Raw genomic sequence first — 25,056 nt, forward strand, 5'->3', positions numbered from 1 at the left:
CAATGAGGAAAACCAGAGTCATGACGCTCACACCACTAACTAACCCAGTCAATGATACAGAGCTGTAAGAATAGCAAACATTAATATATTCTGACCAATCCACACCAACATTCAGTTCTATCTGGATCCACATAAGTGTTAAGCGTCCTAGATCTGGCAATCTCATGAAGCTTTTAATTTGTTGAGACATTATATGGACATAAGCTACAAACAACTATTTACACAATATCATCTTAAAAATCAGCTTACCATTGCTGACCTTTTTTATTTAAAAACTGCAATAAAAAGGTACGACTTAATAAGATACTGAAGACTGTAAATCGAGGCACTAGTGCGCATAATAAAAAATATTTCAAAAGACCAATTACCCTCCACGATCAGATCATGAGGAGACTGGTTAGCAATGATAATCTACACTGTCATATAAAAGGGTATCTTTGTGTTATCATATAAGAATTTAACTTAATTTATTCATTATTTACATAGTAAAATTTGGTTTACTACTAAAACAAAATAATAATAATAATAGAATAACTGACATCATTATATGTAAAAACTGTAATAATATGATTATTTTAAGCACTGGACTGTAACATGAACAAATGTCATTTGATATTATTTTTGAATGTTTGTAATGTACTCGATTCCTTAATTTCAGCAGGTATTTTATTCCAAATATTAACGCTGAAGTACGAGAACGAATCTTTAAGATAATTTGTACGAGGTGTTATACGCAAAACAAGATCTTTGTGAGCTGTTGATCGTAGATTATGCAATTTATTATTTGAGACACTTAATATTTCAGTCATGTAGATCGGTACCATGTTATGCAAAGTTTTGTAAACCATCACAGCTGTGTGATATTTTACCCTGTTATTAATTTTTAAAAGCCATTTTAGATCATAAAATGTTCTGATGTAGGTGACCTTATCGGTCAGTTAAGTATAATCTTGGCCGCTCTTTTTTGTATTACTTGCACTTTATTTATATAACATTTTGTATCTTTTCCCCAAGTAGTACAACAATAATCGATAATGGGAAGGATATGTGCATTATAGTACATCAATTTTGCTTCTTCGCTGTTTCATACTATGGCATGCGCATGTCTTTGTTTTTACACGCGCAAATATTACTCACGTATTAACTCCTCGTATTACTTTTTACTTACGCACACATATCTAGTAAATAGTAAATCCACAAGTATTATAGTGGCATGTACACGTATAAGTTAGTATCTGTGCATTAACTAACACGTCTATCTATGTCACCTCTGTGCCGCCGTTTGAAAAGAAGAAATGAAAATTAAACGCATTCTTCCGAAATTTATATAGTAGTATGATTTCTTTTCTCATTCACATGTTTGAACACAGCTTTCTATGTTCATACGTTTACAAAAGTTTCTTCAGTCATACGTTTAAGTCAAACTTGCAGACACTTCAAATATTTCAGCCGTTTTTATCGTTGAAGTCTAACATCCTGAAGTGGCTGTTATATTTCGTTCAAACGTTGCAGGGGTTTGACAAGTTATACTGCAAGATTTCTCATACTTCTATGTATTTTGTTTTCTGATATTGCTTGGTAACAAGCCTGACGCTGTGTCATTTGTGTTTTATTTCTATATTTGTATATAGCATTTATATAAAGTCATTAATGACTAGTTTGTTTGATGTTGTTTTTTTGTAGTCGTATGGTTCCTCAGTAGTGTCTGTAAATAGCCAGGGTGAACACAATTTTATAATACAACAGCTGAGAATTTACAACGCCGCTGGGTGAGAAAACTATTTTTTTTTAGCGTTTCTTCTAGTTAGTGAACAGCCGTGATGTTTAAAATATGTTTAGGCAGTTACTTATTAGCTCCTGATTGATCAGTGTACTACCTTAATCATTTAGGGGGTCTCAGTGGCCAAGTGGTTAAAGGTCACTGACACTGAACTACTTGCCCTTTACCGATATGGGTTCGAGCCTCGCTCGGGACGTTGCATTTTTCATGTAAGGAAGCCATCCAGCTGGCTTACGGAAGGTCGGTGGTTCTATCCAGGTGCCTGCCCTTGATGAAATAATGGTACCTGTGTCTTCCTTCACCATCAGATACTTGAAAGTCGCCATATAACCTATACCTGTGTCGGTGTGACGTTAAACCCAACAAAACCAACACACAAACGTTAATCATTAATGTACATTATGTGGTACATTATATGCATGTCAAAACTGCAGAAATGTTTAAGTATAAAATATAAGATGCATTCTGCTTGCCATTTATATGTGTATGACGTCAGCGTAGAGACCGCACACGCGCGATTAGTGTGTTAAGATTAAAGGAAAATAATCTAGTTGAAAAAGGCTCTCACATAGTGTGCAGATAATCATGATTGGATGAAACTAATGTTAACATTGTCGTTATTTTGCAACTGATGATAAATTATATGTTATATTTGGTAACGCATTGTAAACTTAAATACTACATGTAAATTATGAATAGATGAGCTTGTCTTATCCACTTTCTGCTGCAATTTTACATTAAAACGTTCGCACGTGGCCGATATATATTTCATTCACATATTTGGAGCGAATGTCAAAAACGTGTCGAATACATATTAATCGGCAATGCTAAATATCAAACTTCATCGTGTTGCATATGTTGGAGCATGAGAAGCATGTTGTATGCTTTTACGGACAACACCCAACATCATAAGTGCGCCAATACGCACAGACTAAGGGCCATATTCATAGTCGCCACTCAAACTCACACTTGACTCAAACTTGGGTATCACTCAAGTAGGCCTCGAGTAGACCTTGCGGGAGTGTGAGTGGAAGTCGAATGTCATATTCATAAATCCCACTCAATCTTAACTTTCGGAAGGGTAACTCAAGTATTGGTTTCATTGTACACAATATATTTATAGGATTATAACGGTATATATGACAATAACATCAAAGGTATGCAAAAGTGTTAATCGTTATTTTTGCAGATCTATTTGCCAAGTCGGAAGTTGTCGTTTTATTGCCTGTCTGAATGTTTGTCCGTCCGTCTATTTGTTTTATATAACGTATTAATATTAGTATTATTAGTCATGTTAGTAGAATAAAATTTATACTTAAAAATACATGAGTTTTTTTCCCGCTGTATTTAGATTTTATTACAACTGAATAATACTCGTGCCTTTAACTGTTGGTGTTTCCGAAAGCCATTCCACGTAAACTCCAATCATTACATATATATCATTTGTGAAATAAATATTTTCGAATGGGATTTGGTGAATATTGTTTTTTTTTAATGACACATTAAGTCGGAGGGAAATATTTATATTTTTCAGTATGAATTTTCAGATATCAAGGCTTGTAAATATTTGTTACTAGGACGTGTGTTTTTTTGGATTGACTGATGAATTTGCCACCAGCATGGATCCAGACCAGCCTGCGCATCGGGGCAGTCAGGTCATGATCCATACGGTTCGCTAATAGTTTCTCTATTCTCAGCATAGATCCTGGCCAGACAGCAAACGTACTATGTTGGTTTTCTCATGGCGCGGCTCATATCCTTTATAAAATAAATGTTTCCGTAATGATGGGTTCTTCATGACATTTAATTGTTATATTTTTTCAGTATGAATTATTGCAGAAGAAAAAATAACCGATATCTAGGGTTGTGAAATGTAAATATTAGTTACTAAGACGTGTGTTTCTGAGAGTGACTGATGAGCCCCGTCAGATTAGGTTTAGTAGATGTATATTTGATTTCCTGTATCTATCTTTAACCGTTTTTATTAATTCAACAGTCTTTTAATTTGTTGGGTATTTTTACGTTTTCGTCGTCCTCAACAAGATGTATTTGAAACAAGAACTACATTTGTAAATATATTTTTTCCAAAATACCTTGCACAAATATGAACTTTCGCTTTTAAATGACACTGTTATCTTACCTTCAAATTAATTAGATATTGTAAATTTATCATCTAAACTGACATTATGAGACCTTGAGAAACACTCAAGGGTCCCCAGGACCTCCCTTAACATTCACTCACTCTTGGGTGTGGACTCGACTGTCACTCACCTTTATGAATACAAATGGAATCTTTCCTGAGTGAAGACGTGACCGTTAGGCAATTTATTTGAGTGTACTCAATGAGTGGTGTTGGAGTCTTGTCTATGAATATAGCCCTAAAAATAGATATTTCATAGACTGTTGCTCTGCGCATGCTCGTTTACGACGTGAAATTTATCATTAGATTGTAAATATAACAGTTTTTTTACTGTCTAGTAAATTAACAACGGTAAATCAGACTTTGATCAAATAATGGATTTGTTCGAAAGCCTTTAACAAAATACTTTGTTCACTCTGCTCAGTACATGTTAAGAATTTCACTGGGTGTATTTTTAGAATTTGATTTACTTATAAATCCAGATTGCATATTACCAAGAGCGTAGGTATAAAAGTAATAAATATAAGAAATAATATGAATATATGAATTTTTGTATTATTAGTCAAGATTTACATTGACAAACATATAGTCAGACGAAATTCATTAGAAATCATGTTTGTAAATCATGCAAAATATATACAAATGAAATTCACTTTTTCACAAAGTTCACTTTTTGAATTCTTCCTCATTAAAGAGGAATTATTATAAATATTCATTAAAATAATAATAAAAAAACACACATTTCTAATAGAAATCTAACTCTATGAAACGGTTTTTTTTTTTTTGTTCATTAGATAAATCTCGAACAGAATTTACTAAAAATTAGAAAAAATGCCAAAACGTGCTACTTCAGTGTGATTGACACCCTTAATTAAATGTTAGTACGTCTGTTTAGGCTTTGTCATATCAAATTTGTACGAAGGGTGTTAACCTTTAGCCTGCTACATTTTTAAATGGACTGGTCCATCATTCAATTTGGGCAGTGCCATTTATTACTTGAAGGGGTGTTCACTGAAAATTTACTGACTGAATAGCGAACAGTGCAGACAATGATCTTGGTTTATACACTGGTCGTAAAGGCAGAATCACTTGCCACCAGCAGGCTGAAGGTTAAAATACCTAGAAAAATATACTTATTTCTTCATATATCATGAATAAAGAAGCGATGAAAGTATTATATATTGTAGCTAAGGGTATGTTAAGCTGATAATCCTCCCATGTCACCCCCACCCCCCACCCCGCCTAAAAATTAATTTGGAAATATTCTTTTTTAAATGGTTAATACTAGTCTCAATGGCAACATAATCTGACCAGACTAAATCCCTTTTCCTAGCTTGCATTGACTAAAACATTTTTCTCCAAGCTACGTCTCCTTAAGCGAATTAATAATATTTACATGAAAAGTAAGTGTTACTTTATGTCAGTGATGTGACATTGTAAATGTGATGTTATCAGAATATTCTGGAGACATCCCTTGAAAAAAAGACTGTGTTTTGAATCGAAATTCAATGACAACGTGTATGCTGTAAATGACAGAATAAGGGTATCGCAAAGAAGAAAACAACATTTCTTTAGGATATGAAAGAATTAAAAGTGGTCTGCGTACTATCATAAATGTAGCAATGGGCGTCGGAGGATGATATTATCTCGACACGTTAGATCTGACTCACCGCATTTCAGTAATCACTAAGCAATACCACGGGAATACCATATGTGTAGCTTTTACTCGTTTAACAAGAGCTGTCCGTAAGACAGCCAAGCTCGACTATTCGAAATATTGTCACAGAAGCAGGAAAATATTACCCAAAATGTTAAATATCAAAAGAGTTTTAAGTTCGAAAGGGGATATAATTTGACCAAAATGCATATCAGAGTTATGGGACTTGATGCTGTCAACTAGTTTTACAACCCCGAAGAAACATGTTAAGTTTCAATTCAATATCTGCATTAGTTTTGGAGATAGTAACTTGCATGTAAAACTTTAACCAGAGTTTTTTGTGTCCAAAAGGGGGCATAATTTGCCAAAAATACATGTCACAGTTATGGGACTTGACCCAGTGAGGTTGGTAATTGATCTAGAAAATGAAAATGTAAGTTTCAAATCTATATGCCTTTAAGTAATAGCTGTATATACTTGCACGCAAAACATTAACCAGGATTTTCTAAGTCCAAGGGGGCATAATTTGGCTAAAATGCAGGTCACAGTTATGGGACTTGGTGCTATCAACTAGTTTTATAACCCCGAAGAAACATGTTAAGTTTCAATTCAATATCTGCATTAGTTTTGGAGATAGTAACTTGCATGTAAAACTTTAACCAAGATTTTCTAAGTCCAAAAGGGGGCATAATTTGCCCAAAATACATGTCAGAGTTATGGGACTTAAACCAGTGAGGTAGGTAATTGATCTAGAAAAAGAAAAAAAGTTTCAAATCTATATGTCTTTTAGTAATAGCTGTATGTACTTGCACGCAAAACTTTAACCAGAATTTTCTAAGTCCAAAAGGGGGCATAATTTGGCCAAAATGAAGGTCAGAGTTATAGGACTTGGTGCTATCAACTAGCTTTATAACCCCGAAGACACGTGTGAAGTTTCAATTCAATATCTGCATTAGTTTTGGAGATAGTAACTTGCATGTAAAACTATAACCAGAATTTTCTAAGTCCAAAAGGGGGCATAATTTGCTCAAAATACATGCTAGAGTTATGGAACTTGACCCAGTGAGGTTGGTAATTGACCTAGAAAAAGAATAAATAAGTTTCAAAGCTATATGCCTTAAATGATAGCTGTATGTACTTGCATGCAAAAACTTAACCAAGGTGTGACACCGACGCCGACGCCAGGGTGAGTAGAATAGCTAGACTATTCTTCGAATAGTCGAGCTAAAAATCATTTGCGGTTGGGATAAAGATTGAACCACTTTTAATCGCATGCTTTGATAAAGCATCGTCATAATAACATTGTGCTTTAACGGCGTTTGAGACATTTCCTTAGAGATAAACGAAGAAAGTTTAACATTTTTACATCTAATAACTTACTTTTGATATCACAATTATTCCAAGTATTTTTTGAAAACATGCCGCATGTAACTAAACATACACAACTCTATTACATGAAGGTACGAATGGTACACGAGTGGTACATCCGGTGTTGCCAGTAACCACGTGGAGTGGGATGGAGATGGTTCAATAGCTGTGGAGGAATGGTGGTTTAGTGAAGAGGACAGACTTCTAACATATCCAAGAATCGTATATAAAACAGATAGTAAATCAATAAATTGCTAAATATTGTTGTGAATAAAGTAAATTTCTTCCTTTGAAAGATAATGTAATGTTCCTACTTGCAAAAGACATATGTTAGAATTTTAGCATTAATACCAAATGAATTTTAAATGTAAGATATATCATCAAGTATTTTGAAGCTTTTTCAAATATATGTGTCATGTTATATAATATGTAAGAATATGTTTAGGTATATTATGCATTTCTTTTTTTCGTACACATAACAGTTCGATAAATGTAAGTCCTGAACCAGTTATTTCTTAGGTAATATACAGTATATAATACAACTGTTGCGATATTTAGGTGTTGTTTATGGTTGGAGTAGAGTGCCGTCAGTTACAAAGCTTCCATTTGTCTGTGAAATATCTCAGATCGAGGCTTACAGGATTTCTCAAGATGACAGAGACTTCAGTAAGACATTAACACGTGATCATCTTAAAATTTTGTATAATATTGTGTTAAGAAAAAATGATTCATCTGGTCCATTATATCTAAGGTATTTTATTCAAGAACACTTTGATTACAAATACGTAGTTTTAGACAGTATCATTTAAATGGGTACAGTATGTACATTAACTATTGTCCCAATTGTTCCACTTTAAATACCTACTACACACTCAGAAACACAGAAGTAAGCACACATACTAGTAACACAAATTTTATTGCCATGCGTGTAATAATGCATAGTTTGCAACTACGTTGGTATTCAGTATTCAAAGGTCGAAACAAAAGACATGAGATCTGTATATCTGATAATAGCATGTACGAATGCAGTTTTTCTATTTCTTCACAGCTTATGGTACAAATTTTACCGATATTAACCTTGCACCTAGAGGACCGAGATTTATTATCCAACCAGAAAACTTGGTTGTCGTTGAGGAGGATTCCAGGTCTGATACAGATGGTGAAAGTTTTACAATATCCCTTGCTTGTATGGCGGAGGGCAATCCTATGCCTACTTACAGTATCAGACATACATACGGCAACGGAACTGTTGTCGATATCACAACAGACATGGACACAAGATACACCCTCATCGGTGGTCGGTAGGTAGACAATAATACACTATAATCATTCGAACTCAATTTGTTTTGTTTGTATTCTTCAAGGAAAAATATTGGCAAGTAATCATTTGTTTTTCTTGTAATCTAAAAAAAATGACCTTGATAAGAAATGAAAATGAATCACTTAATAAAGTAGGATCAATGCTTGGCGTGTTTTGTTATCTAGAACACACTAAATGGCTTGTCAGTCAATATTCAGAACTAGTTGACGGAGGTCCGAAGGACGCAAGCACTACGAATAAGTAAATGTTTACAAAATTAATTCCTGAATCGATTTTCTTAGAGACGGTAAAGTCTAAAATTTTACCCGAGGTATCGGATGTCAGTCGAAACGGAAACGGTCATCCATCAACCTAAAGTTGTCCGCTCTCTAACTTTAACAGTTCTTAACTCTTACCATGCTGGACACGACTGGTTCTGCCTTTGCGACCAGTGTAGCACATCCGTGCAGTCTGATCATGATCTGCACTGTTCGCTATTCAGTCAGTATCTTTTTGGTAAGCACCCCTTTTAACAGTTAATGGTACTGTCCAAATTGAAAGATGGGCAAGTTCATTATAGAGATTTAGCATGGTAAAGGTTAACAAGTGTCACCAAAATTAGTCATAATGCTTATGGGCATAATTTCTCGGCTGAGTTCAATGACTCGCTGAATCGTCGCAGCGGTTCTATTGTGTTACTTAAATTACTCCAGAGTTCTTTGTTCTTTGTTATGATATATTTATGGTTATGACATCTCGGTAAAGTTTATAACCAGCAGATACTCCCTGTCTCTATTGAGTTTTGACCATTGAGTTACTTCAAATTGCGAGTGATGACAGTATCCACTTAATAACGTAGTTTTTATTCATTTTTTGATTAACAGATGCATAATCTTGGTTGCTCTGGAGTTATGATATTGAATAAGTCAACATTAATAAAATAGACAACTTACCTGCTCCATAAGCAGGGCTTTATAGAACTCGACAGCAATTTGCCGTGACGGGCATATACTGTACCAGTTCCCCACTCATTTTTATTTTTTCCTGCCCTGGTATCAACGCATTTTCGCGGAAATTTAAAAATTACTATCCTCTACCCCCATAAGACCAGACAGAGCTACTGGGCGTTAACAGCATGACAGTTACCTTATTTACGGACTCTGATAAGTCTGTAAAATTACAACGATAGATACTAAAAAATTAGCATCGAGTGAAGGGTTATAACCAAAAGCTGACATTTTACTTTTTGTAGGCTGGTAATCGAGGATCCTACAGAAACTAAAGACGCTGGGATATATCAGTGTTTGGCATCAAATATATTCGGAACAATATACAGTGAAGTGGCAAATATCACATTTGGAGGTAAGTTTAGAATTATAACTGCATTAATAGTCTTTCAAGGAATGCACGAGCGTTGTTAAATTCGTGTACAGAACACTTTATGCAGTCAGCTTAGTTTCTTTGTGTGTGTGTGTGAAATTACGTTTATGGAAGGAAATATAACTATACAGTATAGAAGTTTAAATTCATAACCGTTTTGGTCTCTATGTTTTCACACTACGTCTAGATCATCAAAAAATATAACATTTCAAAAATATCATTTTCTTGTTATAAAGCTATAATACAATGATTCTAACAAAATTGACATAATATTACATCACAGCAAGTGCACGTGTAATAAATTGTTTAAAATTTGCAATCATTTGTAACACAGGACGTGTTGATGAATGTACATGTTACTGTACGAATAACTGTACGTGCAAGAGTGAATTGTGTGCCACTGCACGTGTTACAGTAAGTGTTACAGTACGTGTTACTGTATATGCGATTAAACACGTTACTGTTAATGTTACAATACCAATGACAGTACGTGTTACAGAACATGTAAATGTATACTAACATTCACTTGTGAAGCAGCACATGTTATTGTGTATATAACAATTTGTTGTAAAGCAATACTTGTGACTGTGTTTTTTACAATTATTTGTCAAGCAATACTTGTGACTGTGTTTTTACAATTATTTGTAAAGAAACACGTGTTACTTTATGTGTAAAAAAGTTTACAAAACAGTGTTTGTAACAGAAAGTGTTATTGTACATGCTACTCACTATTTAAATTTACCTTCCATTTTCAGTACTCGAGCATTTCAGTAACGTACAGCGGGCACCTGTTGTTGCCATGGAGTATCAAAGTGCAGCTATTGAATGCTCTCCGCCACCTTATAAGCCCGGTAATCAAAAGATATTTATTCGTTGTATCAATTTTTACACTACCATTTGTCCAAAGTGTTCGCAATAACCAACGACTACAATAAAACCAGATGTTACTAATAATAACTCCAACTATACAATAGGATTCGTGTAAAGCTGCAAATACAGATTAGTCTGACTATATAACTCCAGGTGTAACGGAAAATGGTAAATTATATAATTCCATTTGATGACTTCTTTTGTATAATCTTTGTTAGTCCAGTAGAGTTTCAATTATATCCGGTTTTAAATCTTATTTTTATGATATAATAAAAACACTTTACTTAATCTTTACAGCGGTATCGTACCAGTGGTATCGCGGACAGATTGCTGATTTCGTACGCCCAGATCTCAATCCATACATCTTCATCTCCAGTAACGGAAAACTTTATTTCTCCGAGGTCACCAAGAACGACGAGGCGGACTACCGGTGTATTGTAAAGCTCACTTCCGGTTCGGATGCCATGAGTACATATCAGCCTCCAAGCCGGATAAGTCTTCCAATACCACTACAGATTAATCACCAAGGTAGTGATGTTATACATCTTATATTATCATAATGTTTCTATTTATTAATTAATGTGATAATTACGAATAATGAAACAAAATATTAAAACTGTCTTAAGTGCTGCCTATTAGATAAATTACGGTACTAAGTAGAACTTCTCATGAAGAGAAAAATTATTTACTTTCGTTTATGTAACAATAGGCATTGTAGAAAGAAAAATATTGTTTTATCTTGGAACTCTGACTAAGAGACGTGATGTTCTTTGATAGAATTCAGGTTTCAGTATGTCTGTGTTATCGTATATAGGCAAAGAACAGATTTAATATCAATTTTTGTTCCCCTTTTCCTTTGTCTTTTCCAGTAAGAAAAACAGTATACATTGCATGAGAATGGATTCGTTTTATTAAAAATTGCATTTATTATAACGTTGGTTACCAATGAGAAATAAACACCATGTCTCAGTATTGATGAAAGCGGACTGCTACAGTCAAGTTATTTATTTTCAGTTCCGGCGACTTGGGGTCCTGAAATTGCCGACGGATTTATAGCCTCGTTTCCAAATAAACCGTTACGCGGAAACACCGTGAAGCTGGAATGTCTTGCATATGGCACGTACGTTAATATCCGTTATATTAATGCTGAGCGGTTATGTTTGACACATATATTTAATTACAACGCCTGTATTCATTTGCAAATACGCTTTTCTACATTGAATGATTAATTACATTTATAGCTTGCACACAGTTACTACGTACAAGGATGTTTAAAGGTTTAAAGAGGAGACGTATTTGTATCAGGATAAGATGGAGATGTCTTTCACAGAGTGTACATCTTTTGCTACATTTTCCCGAGTGAAAACATAAAATCTGCTCTCCACGTTTTAACCACGGAACTTAACGCGCCCTGGACAACGTTACACGCAGTCATCACATGGTTATGTTGGGGAAAAATCTTTATCTTATGAGCTTTTTACATTTCTTTTACAACTACGGCGGGTCAATGTTATCTTTCTGTATTTTTATGTATTTATAAACACCTATATCTGTATATATTTTGGGGCCGGGAAATCAGATTATCCATGATAAATAATTCTTCCGCGTCTGTTTCGGGAAATTCTGTATGATAGAAATCACAGTGTTTGAATCAGTGAATGATTGAAATTATAGCCTATTTTACATTTCAATAAATCACCCTGAAACATGAAATAGAATCTAGTAATTGTAACGTTTAGTGGTTTAACACCGTTTTTCATCAGTGTGCCATGTTCGCCTGTCAGTAAACTGAGCCTGTTTTCGCGGATTCCCATCAAGTATACCATCATATTGTTCGCAAGTAGCGGGCGACTTTTCTGTACGAATCATTAAATATACACTAACCCGGGATAGAGAATACATGTATCAGAGGCAAAAGATACACTAATCGGAGAATGAGGATACATGAATCAGAGGAAAGGTACATCGATGAATATATCAAAGGAAGGTACGCAAAACAGAGGAGGACGATACGTATATCAGGGATGGAGGAAACATGTTTCAGAATAAAAGATACATGTATCATAGCCGGAGTTTTTAGGAATCAGAGGCAAAGGATACACAAATCAGAGGTGGTGAATATGAATCAGAGGTGGTGGATTCATAAATCAGAGATGGAGGATGCATGAACAAGAGCAGGAGGATACATGAATCGGAGATATAAGATTCTAGAATCAAAGGTGATGGATACATGAATCAGAGGTGGCGGACACATGAATCGGAGATATAAGATTCTAGAATCAAAGGTGATGGATACATGAATCAGAGGTGGCGGACACATGAATCGGAGATATAAGATTCTAGAATCAAAGGTGATGGATACATGAATCAGAGGTGGCGGACACATGAATCGGAGATATAAGATTCTAGAATCAAAGGTGATGGATACATGAATCAGAGGTGGCGGACACATGAATCGGAGATATAAGATTCTAGAATCAAAGGTGATGGATACATGAATCAGAGGTGGCGGACACATGAATCGGAGATATAAGATTCTAGAATCAAAGGTGATGGATACATGTATCAGAGGTGGCGGACACATGAATCGGAGATATAAGATTCTAGAATCAAAGGTGATGGATACATGAATCAGAGGCGGCGGACACATGAATCGGGGATATAAGATTCTAGAACCAGAAGTGATTGATACATGTATCAGAGGTGGCGGATACATGAATCGGGGATATAAGATTCTAGAATCAAAGGTGATGGATACATGAATCAGAGGCGGCGGACACATGAATCGGAGATATAAGATTCTAGAATCAAAGGTGATAGATACATGAATCAGAGGCGGCGGACACATGAATCGGGGATATAAGATTCTAGAACCAGAAGTGATTGATACATGTATCAGAGGTGGCGGATACATGAATCGGGGATAGAATATTCTTGAATCAAAGGTGATGGATACATGAATCAGAGGCGGCGGACACATGAATCGGGGATATAAGATTCTAGAACCAGAAGTGATTGATACATGTATCAGAGGTGGCGGATACATGAATCGGGAATATAAGATTCTAGAATCAAAGGTGATGGATACATGAATCAGAGGCGGCGGACACATGAATCGGGGATATAAGATTCTAGAATCAAAGGTGATGGATACATGAATCAGAGGCGGCGGACACATGAATCGGGGATATAAGATTCTAGAACCAGAAGTGATTGATACATGTATCAGAGGTGGCGGATACATGAATCGGGGATAAAAGATTCTAGAATCAAAGGTGATGGATACATGAATCAAAGGTGGCGGATACACGAATCGGAGATATAAGATTCTAGAACCAAAAGTGATGGATACATGTATCAGAGGTGACGGATACATGAATCGAAGATATAAGATTCTAGAATCAAATTAAAGGTGATGGATACATGAATCAGAGGCGGCGGACACATGAATCGGGGATATAAGATTCTAGAAACAAAAGTGATGGATACATGTATCAGAGGTGACGGATACATGAATCGGAGATATAAGATTCTAGAATCAAATTAAAGGTGATGGATACATGTATCAGAGGTGGCGGATACATGAATCGGAGATATAAGATTCTAGAATCAAAGGTGATGGATACATGAATCAGAGGTGGCGGATAAATGAATCGGAGATATAAGATTCTAGAATCAAAGGTTATAGATAAATGAATCAGAGGTGGCGGATACATTTATCGGAGATATAAGATTCTAGAATCAAAGGTGATGGATACATGAATCAGAGGCGGCGGATACATGAATCAAAGGTTGTTCATTCATGAATCGTAGCTGGAAGATACATAAATCGGAGGTGTTGGATTCATAAATCAGAGGAGACGGTTACATAAATCAGAAAAGGCGGTAATATAAATCAGAGGAGGAGGTTAATTGAATCAGACGTGGGAGGATAAATGACCTTCAGCCAGTCTTCACAAAGTAAAAAAAAAATGCTTTGCAAAGAATTCAAAGCCACGATTTTTTTGACTACATATTGAGCTTACTTGACAGGCTGCTAATTTTCATATGATCATCAGTTTCCTGGACGAACACAAAGTATTGTATGTCTTAACATAGGTACAAAATGTACATGTATATATTTTGAATTATATTTTTATTGCGACCAATTGTGTCTTAGTAGATTTTCTCAGAGTTATGGCCCCTTAAAGGGTCAAAATTTGCTATTTTGGCTTTTGCAGCCGTATAGAGACTTCGTTTACAGTTTGGTTTGATACAAACTTGCAAAATACCTTCAACAACAATAAATCTTGGATTCTATGATGAATCTGTCAGATCCAGTCATAGGTTCCGGAGTTACGGCTCCTGATTGACCCCTGAAAAAGCCAAAATTTGGTAATTTTTACCTTGTGAACACCATAGAAGTGACATTTTATATTTTCGAAAACTGGCTAGATTCCATTTTGGTTTCTAGAGTTCTGCCCCTGATAGCGGCAAAATTTTCAATTTTGGCCCTTTCAGCCATATAGAGGATTCATTTATGCTTTGATTTGTTACAAACTTGCACAGAATGACTATCTTGATGATCTCTAGGCGTGGATTGAAACTGGTCATGTCGGGTCAAAAACTAGGTCATCAGGTCAAATCATAGGAAAAGCTTGCTAACAAGATAGAGGCCACATTTATGATCCTATCTTCATGAAACTTGGTCAGAATGTTTACCTTGATGATGTCTAGGTCAAGTTGGAAATTGGGTCATATGGGTTCAAAAACTAGGTCACCAGGTCAAATCAAAAGAAAAGCTTGTTAACACTTTAGAGGCCACATTTATGACTGTATCTTCATGACACTTGGTCAGAATGTTTAACTGCATGAAATATCGGAAGAATTTCTATCTGGGTCGTGTAGGGTTAAAAACTAGGTCACCGTGTCAAATCAAAGAATAAGCTTGTTTACACCATAGGGGGCACATTTTTGATTCTATCTTCATAAAATTTGGTCAGAATGTTTGTTATCATGAAGTCTTAGTCATATGGGGTCAAAAATTAGGTCACTAGGTCAAATCATGTATACACCCTAGAGGCCACGTTTTTGCTCCAATCTTCTTGAAACTTTGTCAGAGTGTTTGTTTTCATGAAATTTTGAATCAGGGCCATTGTGTAAAAAAAAAGGTAACTAAGTCAAATCAAAGAAAATGCTTGTTTAAACTCAAGAGGCCACGTTTTTTGTCCAATCTTAATGAAAATTGGTCAGAATATTTGTCTCCATGAAATCACTAGGTAAAACATGTTTACACTGTTATGGTGTGTTACTCAGGTGAGCGACCTAGGGCCATCTTGGCCCTCTTGTTTACATACTTGTGTTTTACAGAAATCATGAGTGTTTTTATTAATAGATTGTATATTTTTGTGTTGCAAACAGGCTTCCATTTACATACTCGTGGTCAAGGAAAGACTATCCACTACCTTCCAAAACGACCCTCAGTGACCATAATAGAATATTAGAAATAGTCGATGTCCAGATCGAGGATGCGGGGACATATTACTGCACGGTTGTGAGAGACACTGGGGCTCGTGTTCAAGCAGTTCATAACCTTGTTATTGAAAGTATGTACTCATGTTAATGTCCAAATGTTTGTTTACCAGTAACATCATATTACGCGGCAATTTCTGTGTTGTTGTTTTTTTGTGACGGTGACATTTCTAACGAGGATATTAATTATTAATGTTGAAATTCTAAGATAGATCCGGTAAGAAAAAACCTATTTGCAATAAGTGACAACAACGCCAGTTATCATTTTGATGTTCATTTTTAAAACAAGGAATTTGGTCCATGCTTTATGTAATTTATAATGATTTTTTATTGCACTATGCAATGCCTTTAAACAACAGTATCTTTACCACAGAGCAGATTGTCGTAATACAAGTAAATATCTAGTTCGGAGTAACGATATAGTATATATTTCTGCTTGAGTAAGCTGTTGTAATTTTGTCAAAATCGTAGTTAATGATATCGCACAACATTAACGAATGTCATCTGTAGTGACTCATTCATGTTGTTTGTTTACCTTGTAGCGCGACCTTACTTCCGGTTCCCTCTGCCTGACCAGCACGCAGATATAAATAGTCAACTGACCTGGAGATGTGAGGCCAATACTATACCATTGGGTGTTTATATTTGGTATAAAAATGGTGAACTTTTACACTCAGTACCTGGAGATATAGAAATAAAAAGAAATGTTATTACAATACAGGTAACTATATTTGAACATTTATAAAACATTTACTGTTTAGAACTAATTCCGACATTGCATTGTAGTTATTTAGATACTAAATAATGTATCTCTGCTTTTTGAAATAGGTTAAAGGAATACGTGGATCTTAAAGACAATATACATTATAGCGTTTCTATACTTGTTATTTTGCGAACAGGATATTGTCACATTTAGAAAACAAGAGGGCCATGAAGGCCCTGTATCGCTCACCTGACCTATTGACCTAAAGATCATCAAGATTAACATTCTGACCAAGTTTCGTTAAGATATGGTCATAAATGTGGCCTCTACAGTGTTGACTATCTTTTCCTTCTATTTGACCTGGTGACCTTGCTTTTGATCCTACATGACCCAGATTCAAACTGGACCTTGAGATCATCAAGATTAACATTCTGACTAAGTTTCGTTAAGATATGGTCATAAATGTGGCCTCTACAGTATTGACTACCTTTTCCTTCTATTTGACCTGGTGACCTTGCTTTTGATCCTACATGACCCAGATTCAAACTGGACCTTGAGATCATCAAGATTAACATTCTGACTAAGTTTCATGAAGATACAGTCATTAATGTGGCCTCTACAGTGTTAAGAAGCTTTTCCTTTGATTTGACCTGGTGACGTAGTTTTTGACCCAGATGATCCAATATCAAACTCGTCCAAGATTTTATTCAGGGTAACATTCTGACCAAGTTTAATTCAGATTAGGCAAAAATTGTGACCTCTAAGTGTTAACAAGCTTTTCCTTTGATTTGACCGGGTGACCTAGTTTTTGACCCAAGATGACCCAGTATCAAACTCGTCCAAGATTTTATTGAGGGTAACATTCTGACCACCCCAGATAACCAAATATCGAACTCGTCCAAGATTTTATTGAGGTAACATTCTGACCAAGTTTCATTAAGATTGGGCCAAAATTGTGACCTCTAGAGTGTTAACAGTCAAATTGTTGACGACGGACGGGCGACGGACGACGGACACAGGGCGATCACAAAAGCTCACCTTGAGCACTTTGTGCTCAGGTGAGCTAAAAATGTATGTAACTGTTCCATCGTCTTGTTCGTATTTTATGCAAGACACCTCTCTCATGCCAGAAAATTCATATAAACAGTATTTGAGAGTTTGTCAAATGAATAACCCCTGATAATTTTGAGTGTTGAAAGAAAAATAAGTCTTATTCATTAATATCTATGAACTTGGGCTTCTTCCCCAATCAACTCTCCATTTAGACATGTTCGTTCTGTTATCTAAGCCGATGTTTCAAATTTATTTACTAGAATATTTTGAAGCAGAATAAGCACCTTAACTTCACATTTTGTCCCTTCAAATGTCTCATGTTTTTGTATATGTACAAACAGAGAGTTATATGAAATAAACTTTTTTGAAGCTTTGAAATGTAAACTGAATGATTGCTTCATGTAGGTATAAGGTATCAATTATCGGCTGCTGAATTTATTAAGTATTATACATATTAAAAGAGTGCTTCTTTCCGGCTACATGGAGAATGTGAACCTATTACTACAAATTGATATACATAATTATGTATCTACTTGTTTGGTCGTGGCGAAGAAGCAATTGATGTATGTATTGATATTCTGTCTAGAGTTTAGATCCAATGCGTCATGACGGAATGTACCAGTGCGTTTGTCTGAATACCCATGGTTACTCATTTAGTTCAGCACAGCTACGTGTTCTAGGTATGTAGATCCAGTATGTAATTCCACAATGAATCTGTGGGTCTGTCAAACTATTCATACATACTCATTTATGTCAGCACATCAGTGTGTCCTGGGAAGGTATTGTAATTCTAACGCGACAGACTGTACCAGTGTGTCTGTCTAAATATCCATTCTAAATGGTTCATTTTTGTACAACTATATGGTATGCAGACTGCATAAATATTTTTTATACGCCCGTTTGAAAAACGGGACGTATTATGGGAACGCCCCTGGCGGGCGGGCGGGCGGGTGGGCGGGCGGCGTCCACAGACCTTGTCCGGAGCATATCTTCTACATGCATGAAGGGATTTTGATGAAACTTGGCACAGTTGTTCACCATCATGAGACGGAGTGTCATGCGCAAGAACCAGGTCCCTAGGTCTAAGGTCAAGGTCACACTTAGAGGTCAAAGGTCAAATTCAAGAATGACTTTGTCCGGAGCATATCTTCTTCATGCATAGAGGGATTTTGATGAAAGTTGGCACAATTGTTCATCATCATGAGAAGGAGTGTCATGCGCAAGAACCAGGTCCCTAGGTCTAAGGTGAAGGTCACACTTAGAGGTCAAAGGATACAAGAATGAAAACTTTGTCCGGAGCATTTCTTCTTCATGCATAGAGGGATTTTGATATAACTTGGCACAAATGTTCACCACCATGAGGCGGAGTGTCATGCGCAAGAACCAGGTCTCTAGGTCTAAGGTCAAGGTCACACTTAGAGGTCAAAGGATACAAGAATGAAAACCTTGTCCGGAGCATTTCTTCTTCATGCATAGAGGGATTTTGATATAACTTGGCACAAATGTTCACCACCACGAGACGTAGTGTCATGCGCAAGAACCAGGTCCCTATGTCTAAGGTCAAGGTCACACTTAGAGGCCAAAGGTCAGATACAAGAATGACTTTGTCCGAAGCATTTCTTCTTCATGCATGGAGGGATTTTGATGTAACTTGACACAATTATACATCATCATGAGACGAAGTGTCATGTGCAGTTCCCTTCTTTAGAATTACTTCCCTTTGTTGTTACTATAAATAGCTTATATTGTAAGTTTTTCATTACTAGTCGTAGGGAAAAATCGAGACCACTTTTCTGTAGTACAACATGCATGCTACATCCAATTTTGAGGTGTATTTTGACCAGTCTCTACCTGGTAAAGATTTTTGTGAGGACTTACATTTTTTTTTTTTTGATTTTTTTTTTTTTTTTTTTTTTTAAGATTAACTTCCCTTAGTTGTTACTATAAATAACTTATATTGTAACTTTTTTATAATTGAGCGTAGGGAAAAACCAAGACCACTTTTCTGTGGTACAACATAGATGTTACTTTCCAATTTTAGGTGTATTTTAAGGTATCTCTACCTGGTAAGGAGTTTTTTTGTGGACTAAGAGAAACAAAACACTTAGTTATTACAAAAATTACCACAAAATTAAAATTCCATTTGCAAATACAGGTGCTAGAGTAAAGAAATTTGCTGTGACGGGCGTATATTGTGACATTCTTGCACTCTTGTTTCTTAATACTGATACTTGCTGCTGGTCTAGTTATTTTTTGAAAAAATAAACTTTTCATTTTTAGTTCATCTAATATCGTTATAAAGATTGAATATGGGAATACATTCAGGACCTCGTTAGAATTCCGATCCATTGATTGGAACGTAGTTCCATATTTTCGCGAGTAATCTTGACAACAGAAGCAGGGAGGTAATCTTTACTTTGGACTACTCTTCTAATTACATGATACCTTCTTGACATATTTGAAAACGTGTCATTTATTTTTTCCAGCATTCAAACCATCTTTTGCCAAACGACCGCGGAAAACAAGCCAGACAGCAGCTATTGGTGGTCACGTGACACTGGACTGTTCACCGGAAGCTGCTCCTTCCCCGGAATACACGTGGAACAGGTATGTTGTGTCTTCCGGACCAGATTTCCGCAAAAGCTGAAATGTTCGTTTATGTATCTCAATCGTTTGTATAGACAGAGACAGACGATAATGTTTTCATTGCAAAAACATGTTGTTGAAAATGCGTATCATTTCATGCTGGTCAGATCGTATTGTATAGAGGGTTTGGCAATCATGAAACACAGAGCTTACATTTTTCAAAGCAAATGTTTTTAATTAGTATGGATGCTATAGATAATATTTAGTTAATAGTTTTTGTCTGTATATACATGTTTTTGTTGTGTGCACATATTTACTGTAATTATTACAAGCATGAGTGACGGTTTTGACATTGACTTTGCATATAATGTTTTTTGTGCAGATATTTCTGTAGTACCAGTGTGCTAATGAAATATAATGGCGACAATAACGTAACCAACTCGGACGACCCAGTCCTACTTTTAGCCGAATATATATATATATTTGATTTTTAAATTTACTGTATAAGTAAGTTAGTATCTCTGTGGCTAAATATTATATATTGTGCTAGTAATAAGGGTAAAGGACTAAAGATAAACAAACATTCACTAACAGTTAAGATTTACTTCTTTTCCTAGTGTGTGACGCGCTTCGGTTAAAATTGTGAACTTATCTGAAGTAATTTGACTTGTCACAGAAATTCATTTAATATTATCTACCAGATTTACATGTATTACACTAGGTTTATATAGCGTCCTTTGTTGAAAAGCACGTTCAGATGAGCTAAACATAGCGCAAAGACAGCCGCACTACTTGTACAGACAAAGAGCGATCTGAACAGAGGGACAGAGTGAGACGAAACTCCCATAACCGAGAAAGAAAAATCCTACTAGATATAGGCCTTTGGACCTGTCCGACTATTTTAGCCTAGCTGTTCGCTAATATACAGTTTGGTTCTTTAACGTGTCCAGTGTATATCACCGATACACGCGAAGCCGTCTTTCCTGGACAGAGCAAGTACTGACCTCTTAGGCGAGAGACACCCGAGAGCATCTCAGAAATTTCCAGTGCCTGGACCGGGATTTGAACCCCAGACCTTTGTACTGACAGTCAAGCAAGTTTCCATTTGACTACTGGGTCACCAATCCGATTCACCGCTAACAGCAAAACAGGTTTCATACTTTGTGGCATAAATGACAGTGTGCATGTAGGTTATGGCAAGCGTTTGATTTACCAGACGTTGCAAAGCGTGTCGCTATCTAACGAACTAATGGGGTTTTCCATCGTCATAATTCGATGCCCCAGAATTAGAAGGGCGTAAGTGTTAGTTACGCCCTTTTATGAATCATACATTTTTTGAAACTACACACCAAGGGGCATAATTCTGTAAAAAAAAAATTTTCGTCACAAACTGCTGTGTTGACCAAATTCACCAATAATAAAAGGGCGTAAGTGAAATTTTTCAGAATCCTAGTAACAGAAGGGCGTATCTGCACTTAATTGTTGTACCAGAAAAGTCCACTAACGCCCTTAGAACTAGAAGGGCGTATCTGTCATAGACAGTTTTTTTCGTTTTGCCGAAAAGTATGATTTTCCACTTACGCCCTTCTAATTCTGGGGCGTGTTGTTCGATGGCAGAAATGATTTTTCGACAATATTCCAGGGCGTAGGTTATAATACGTAGAATTAAATACACGATTGTGGTGAAAATTGATTGATTGATATCGCTTTTCTAAATTAATTCATAATAACGGTTTCTTTTACAGAAATGGCGCCAATGTTAACCCTCCTCCTGATGACGGTGTTTCACGTGTCAGACTTCTAGCAGACGGCAGTCTATATATAGGTCAGGTGGATGCCAGTGATGCCGGAACATATTGCTGCATAGCAACAAATAGTTACGGCTCGGATTCCAGCTGTGGCGAGCTTAAAGTAGTTTGTATGTTAAATTAATTAGAAAAAAAAATTAAATTGCGCAGTCTAACAGTCTTTCCTATCCATTTATCCCCGTCCGTCCATGATGTATCGGAAGAAAAGCAAACATAAACCGACCGAAAAGTGTCGTTGATGCAAAATAAGTAAGATCTTCAGGAACTTTACATATACATATTTTTTAGGGATCACTATCACAGTTCATGTGTAGATTTAAATAGTTTTCAAATTCACCGCACTTGTCATTTGTCGCTTTTGATATTTAGCAAGGTACCGATATTATACAACTTCCATTACACATGTATCCAACCATATCTTATATACAGTGAGCGGTTAAATATAATATGACATGACATGGCTTAATATATTATAATATAATATGCAATGTCATACTATAATATGAAATAATATCAAACATGTTACCAATATATTCTGTATATAGCAAACACCGTCATCACGCTGCCACCGCAGAACACTATTGGTAGGATAAACGTGACGTCAGTTCTGCTCTGCGACGCATCATTTCCTGGAAATGTTGACAACATATTCATATGGCGTTTCAACGGACGTGAACTCAACCTAAATAACAACGCACATTTAACACTTGTAATACTTTTATCAAATATTCTACTTTTTTGCCTTAAAATCGCAGTTTTGGCAGCATAAAACTAACATGGTCAGCATATAATATAAGCATTTTGCATGTTTTGACTTTGTGAACTATTTTTATCCGGTACTATTTGTTTATAGATCTAAGTTTTATCTTTATAAATCTGTACATTAGTTAACAAAATTACTAACTTTATCTGAACAAATTTGTTTTAATGAAGCATTGTTGCTCCGTTACAGGGAACAACACAATATCCAGGTGCTTTATATGTGAGATCGGCTCGCTACGAACACACTGGCATCTACACGTGCGTTGCTAAGACAACGTATGATTCTGTGAATGTATCAGCCTCATTCACTGTTGAAGGTATTTCCATTTCATTAAATATAAATTACCATTTAAAATATATTTGATATAATTTTCTTGCAACAAAATTGGATGCTATTTACCCTGCATCAGTTTTAATCTTACTTTACATAGATTCTATTTACATGTATATTCTGTAATTAACAAAATTCAAAACAAAAATGCTTTATAAGCTGAATACACTGTGATAAGCAATTCTTAAAGAAAATCGGGACACCGTTGCCTTAATATTTGTTTTCTGGCCTTTTCAGTCAGGTTCTTTAATGATGTTTCTTGTAATGCTTTCCTTCTGCAAAGGTATTTAGTATATGCGACAATTGTCCTTCAGGCGTGCTACAAGAACGTTTTCGTGTTTACGAGTACGTACATAATTATATACTGCTACCATAATATGCTTATAAGATCCACCTGCCGGGGATAACTTTTCTGCACTCTTTCCTTTAACTGTGATACATGGTCGGGTTCAGATTAAGGTTTAAACTCTCCAATGGTGTTTTGACACCGACTATACCAAAGCGATGCCCCGCTGTGTTCCTTTGTTTTATTTACCATTGTCTTGCGTCAACAGTTTTATTCAAACATCGTCTTCTCCGAAACCACTGGTCACATATGTTCAAACTCGGTCTGTCACATTCTGCTGTCGACCTCTCACAAGTTAGTTCAAAGTTAAGCTTGGCCGCTCTAAGAGGCTGCCAGAGAATGAAGTTATAAAGATTTCAAACGACTTCTCACAAACAAGATGAAGGATCTCCATTGTACTTAATCTGTGTCATCCTTAAATGGTACTCTCTCATAGTTTACAGCTGAATGTTTTAAAAAAATATTTAAACGATTTTTTGTAATGAAACAGTTATGGAACTCTGGCAGACTTGTTCCATATCATCCCTGCATGTATGTCTCTCTGTTCATTCAAATGTTTTCGCTTTTCAGAGCTAAAATAGTCTGCGAAATGTATTAAAATCGTCTTTACATGAAATGCTTGAAAGGTCTTTGCTAAACTTGGCCTGCATCATAATTGGATGTAACTCTCTCGATTTCAATTTAATGCTTTCGCTTGACTGCAATACAATTTCTTTTCATGAGCATCATCGATAAAACTTTAATCCTTAGAACACTGTGTTGTCTCAAGTCTGCTCTTATGGTTAGACAATTTGCAGCCATAACGTTAAAAAACGAAAAGTTAAAAACACTATATAGCCTTAAATGATCTACTTAATGGATATTCACAAAACTCGGTCCGAAGCAATTTCTTAAGGTCAATATCCTCGCTATAATTTGAGTAAGAAACGTATCCAGTTTCTTAGTTACTTGGTATTTATCGTTTTCGTTATGTGTGTTATATTTGCAGGACCGCCTGGGCCTCCAGCTGGTGTTAGACTGGACAGGAACACAATAACGTCAACATCTGCTGTGGTAATCTGGACAGAGGGCGAGACCCACGGGCGCCCGACAGAGTTCCATAACATTGAAGCATGCACTGAGTATAACACAACTTGGGTGCCTATCTATACATGTAATATATTCACTTATTTGTCAAATACTAATGTCAAGATTGAAAGATTTCGAAAACATTATATAGACATTATCTTCATCTGAAATTGGAGAAAACTGCAAGCGTCAAACAACATAGTCAAAATTGCCACTAAAGGTTCAGTTGTGGACACTAGTACATGTTAGGCATGGTTTAAATTTAAACGAAACTCACTCTTCAAAACACGACCTCTGTAACATCATCAGTATCAAAACATAACTTTTGACTTTGAATCTTTTTTTGTGAAATTGTTAGGACTGATAAAGGGCAATGGCGTGAGACAAAGAAAG

The 25,056-nt window shown here is 35.9% G+C and overlaps 1 protein-coding gene across 1 annotated transcript in view; it reads left to right on the forward strand.

Annotated features, from left to right (window-relative positions):
* The window catches only part of LOC123561185 (contactin-like), a 37,382-nt gene that overhangs the window by 2,558 nt on the left and 9,768 nt on the right, over positions 1 to 25,056 (forward strand). Inside the window, exons 3-18 of the mRNA XM_045353425.2 lie at positions 1,684 to 1,769; positions 7,038 to 7,183; positions 7,504 to 7,611; positions 7,994 to 8,246; positions 9,498 to 9,607; positions 10,381 to 10,476; positions 10,793 to 11,023; positions 11,510 to 11,615; positions 15,896 to 16,080; positions 16,549 to 16,727; positions 18,349 to 18,442; positions 20,249 to 20,369; positions 22,094 to 22,266; positions 22,702 to 22,865; positions 23,109 to 23,235; positions 24,584 to 24,748. Coding sequence (XP_045209360.2) covers positions 1,684 to 1,769; positions 7,038 to 7,183; positions 7,504 to 7,611; positions 7,994 to 8,246; positions 9,498 to 9,607; positions 10,381 to 10,476; positions 10,793 to 11,023; positions 11,510 to 11,615; positions 15,896 to 16,080; positions 16,549 to 16,727; positions 18,349 to 18,442; positions 20,249 to 20,369; positions 22,094 to 22,266; positions 22,702 to 22,865; positions 23,109 to 23,235; positions 24,584 to 24,748 — 2,344 coding nt within the window. The remainder of the gene's footprint in view (positions 1 to 1,683; positions 1,770 to 7,037; positions 7,184 to 7,503; positions 7,612 to 7,993; positions 8,247 to 9,497; positions 9,608 to 10,380; positions 10,477 to 10,792; positions 11,024 to 11,509; positions 11,616 to 15,895; positions 16,081 to 16,548; positions 16,728 to 18,348; positions 18,443 to 20,248; positions 20,370 to 22,093; positions 22,267 to 22,701; positions 22,866 to 23,108; positions 23,236 to 24,583; positions 24,749 to 25,056) is intronic.

This window comes from Mercenaria mercenaria, chromosome 10 (genome assembly GCF_021730395.1).
Source record: "Mercenaria mercenaria strain notata chromosome 10, MADL_Memer_1, whole genome shotgun sequence".
NCBI classification, from domain to species: domain Eukaryota; kingdom Metazoa; phylum Mollusca; class Bivalvia; order Venerida; family Veneridae; genus Mercenaria; species Mercenaria mercenaria.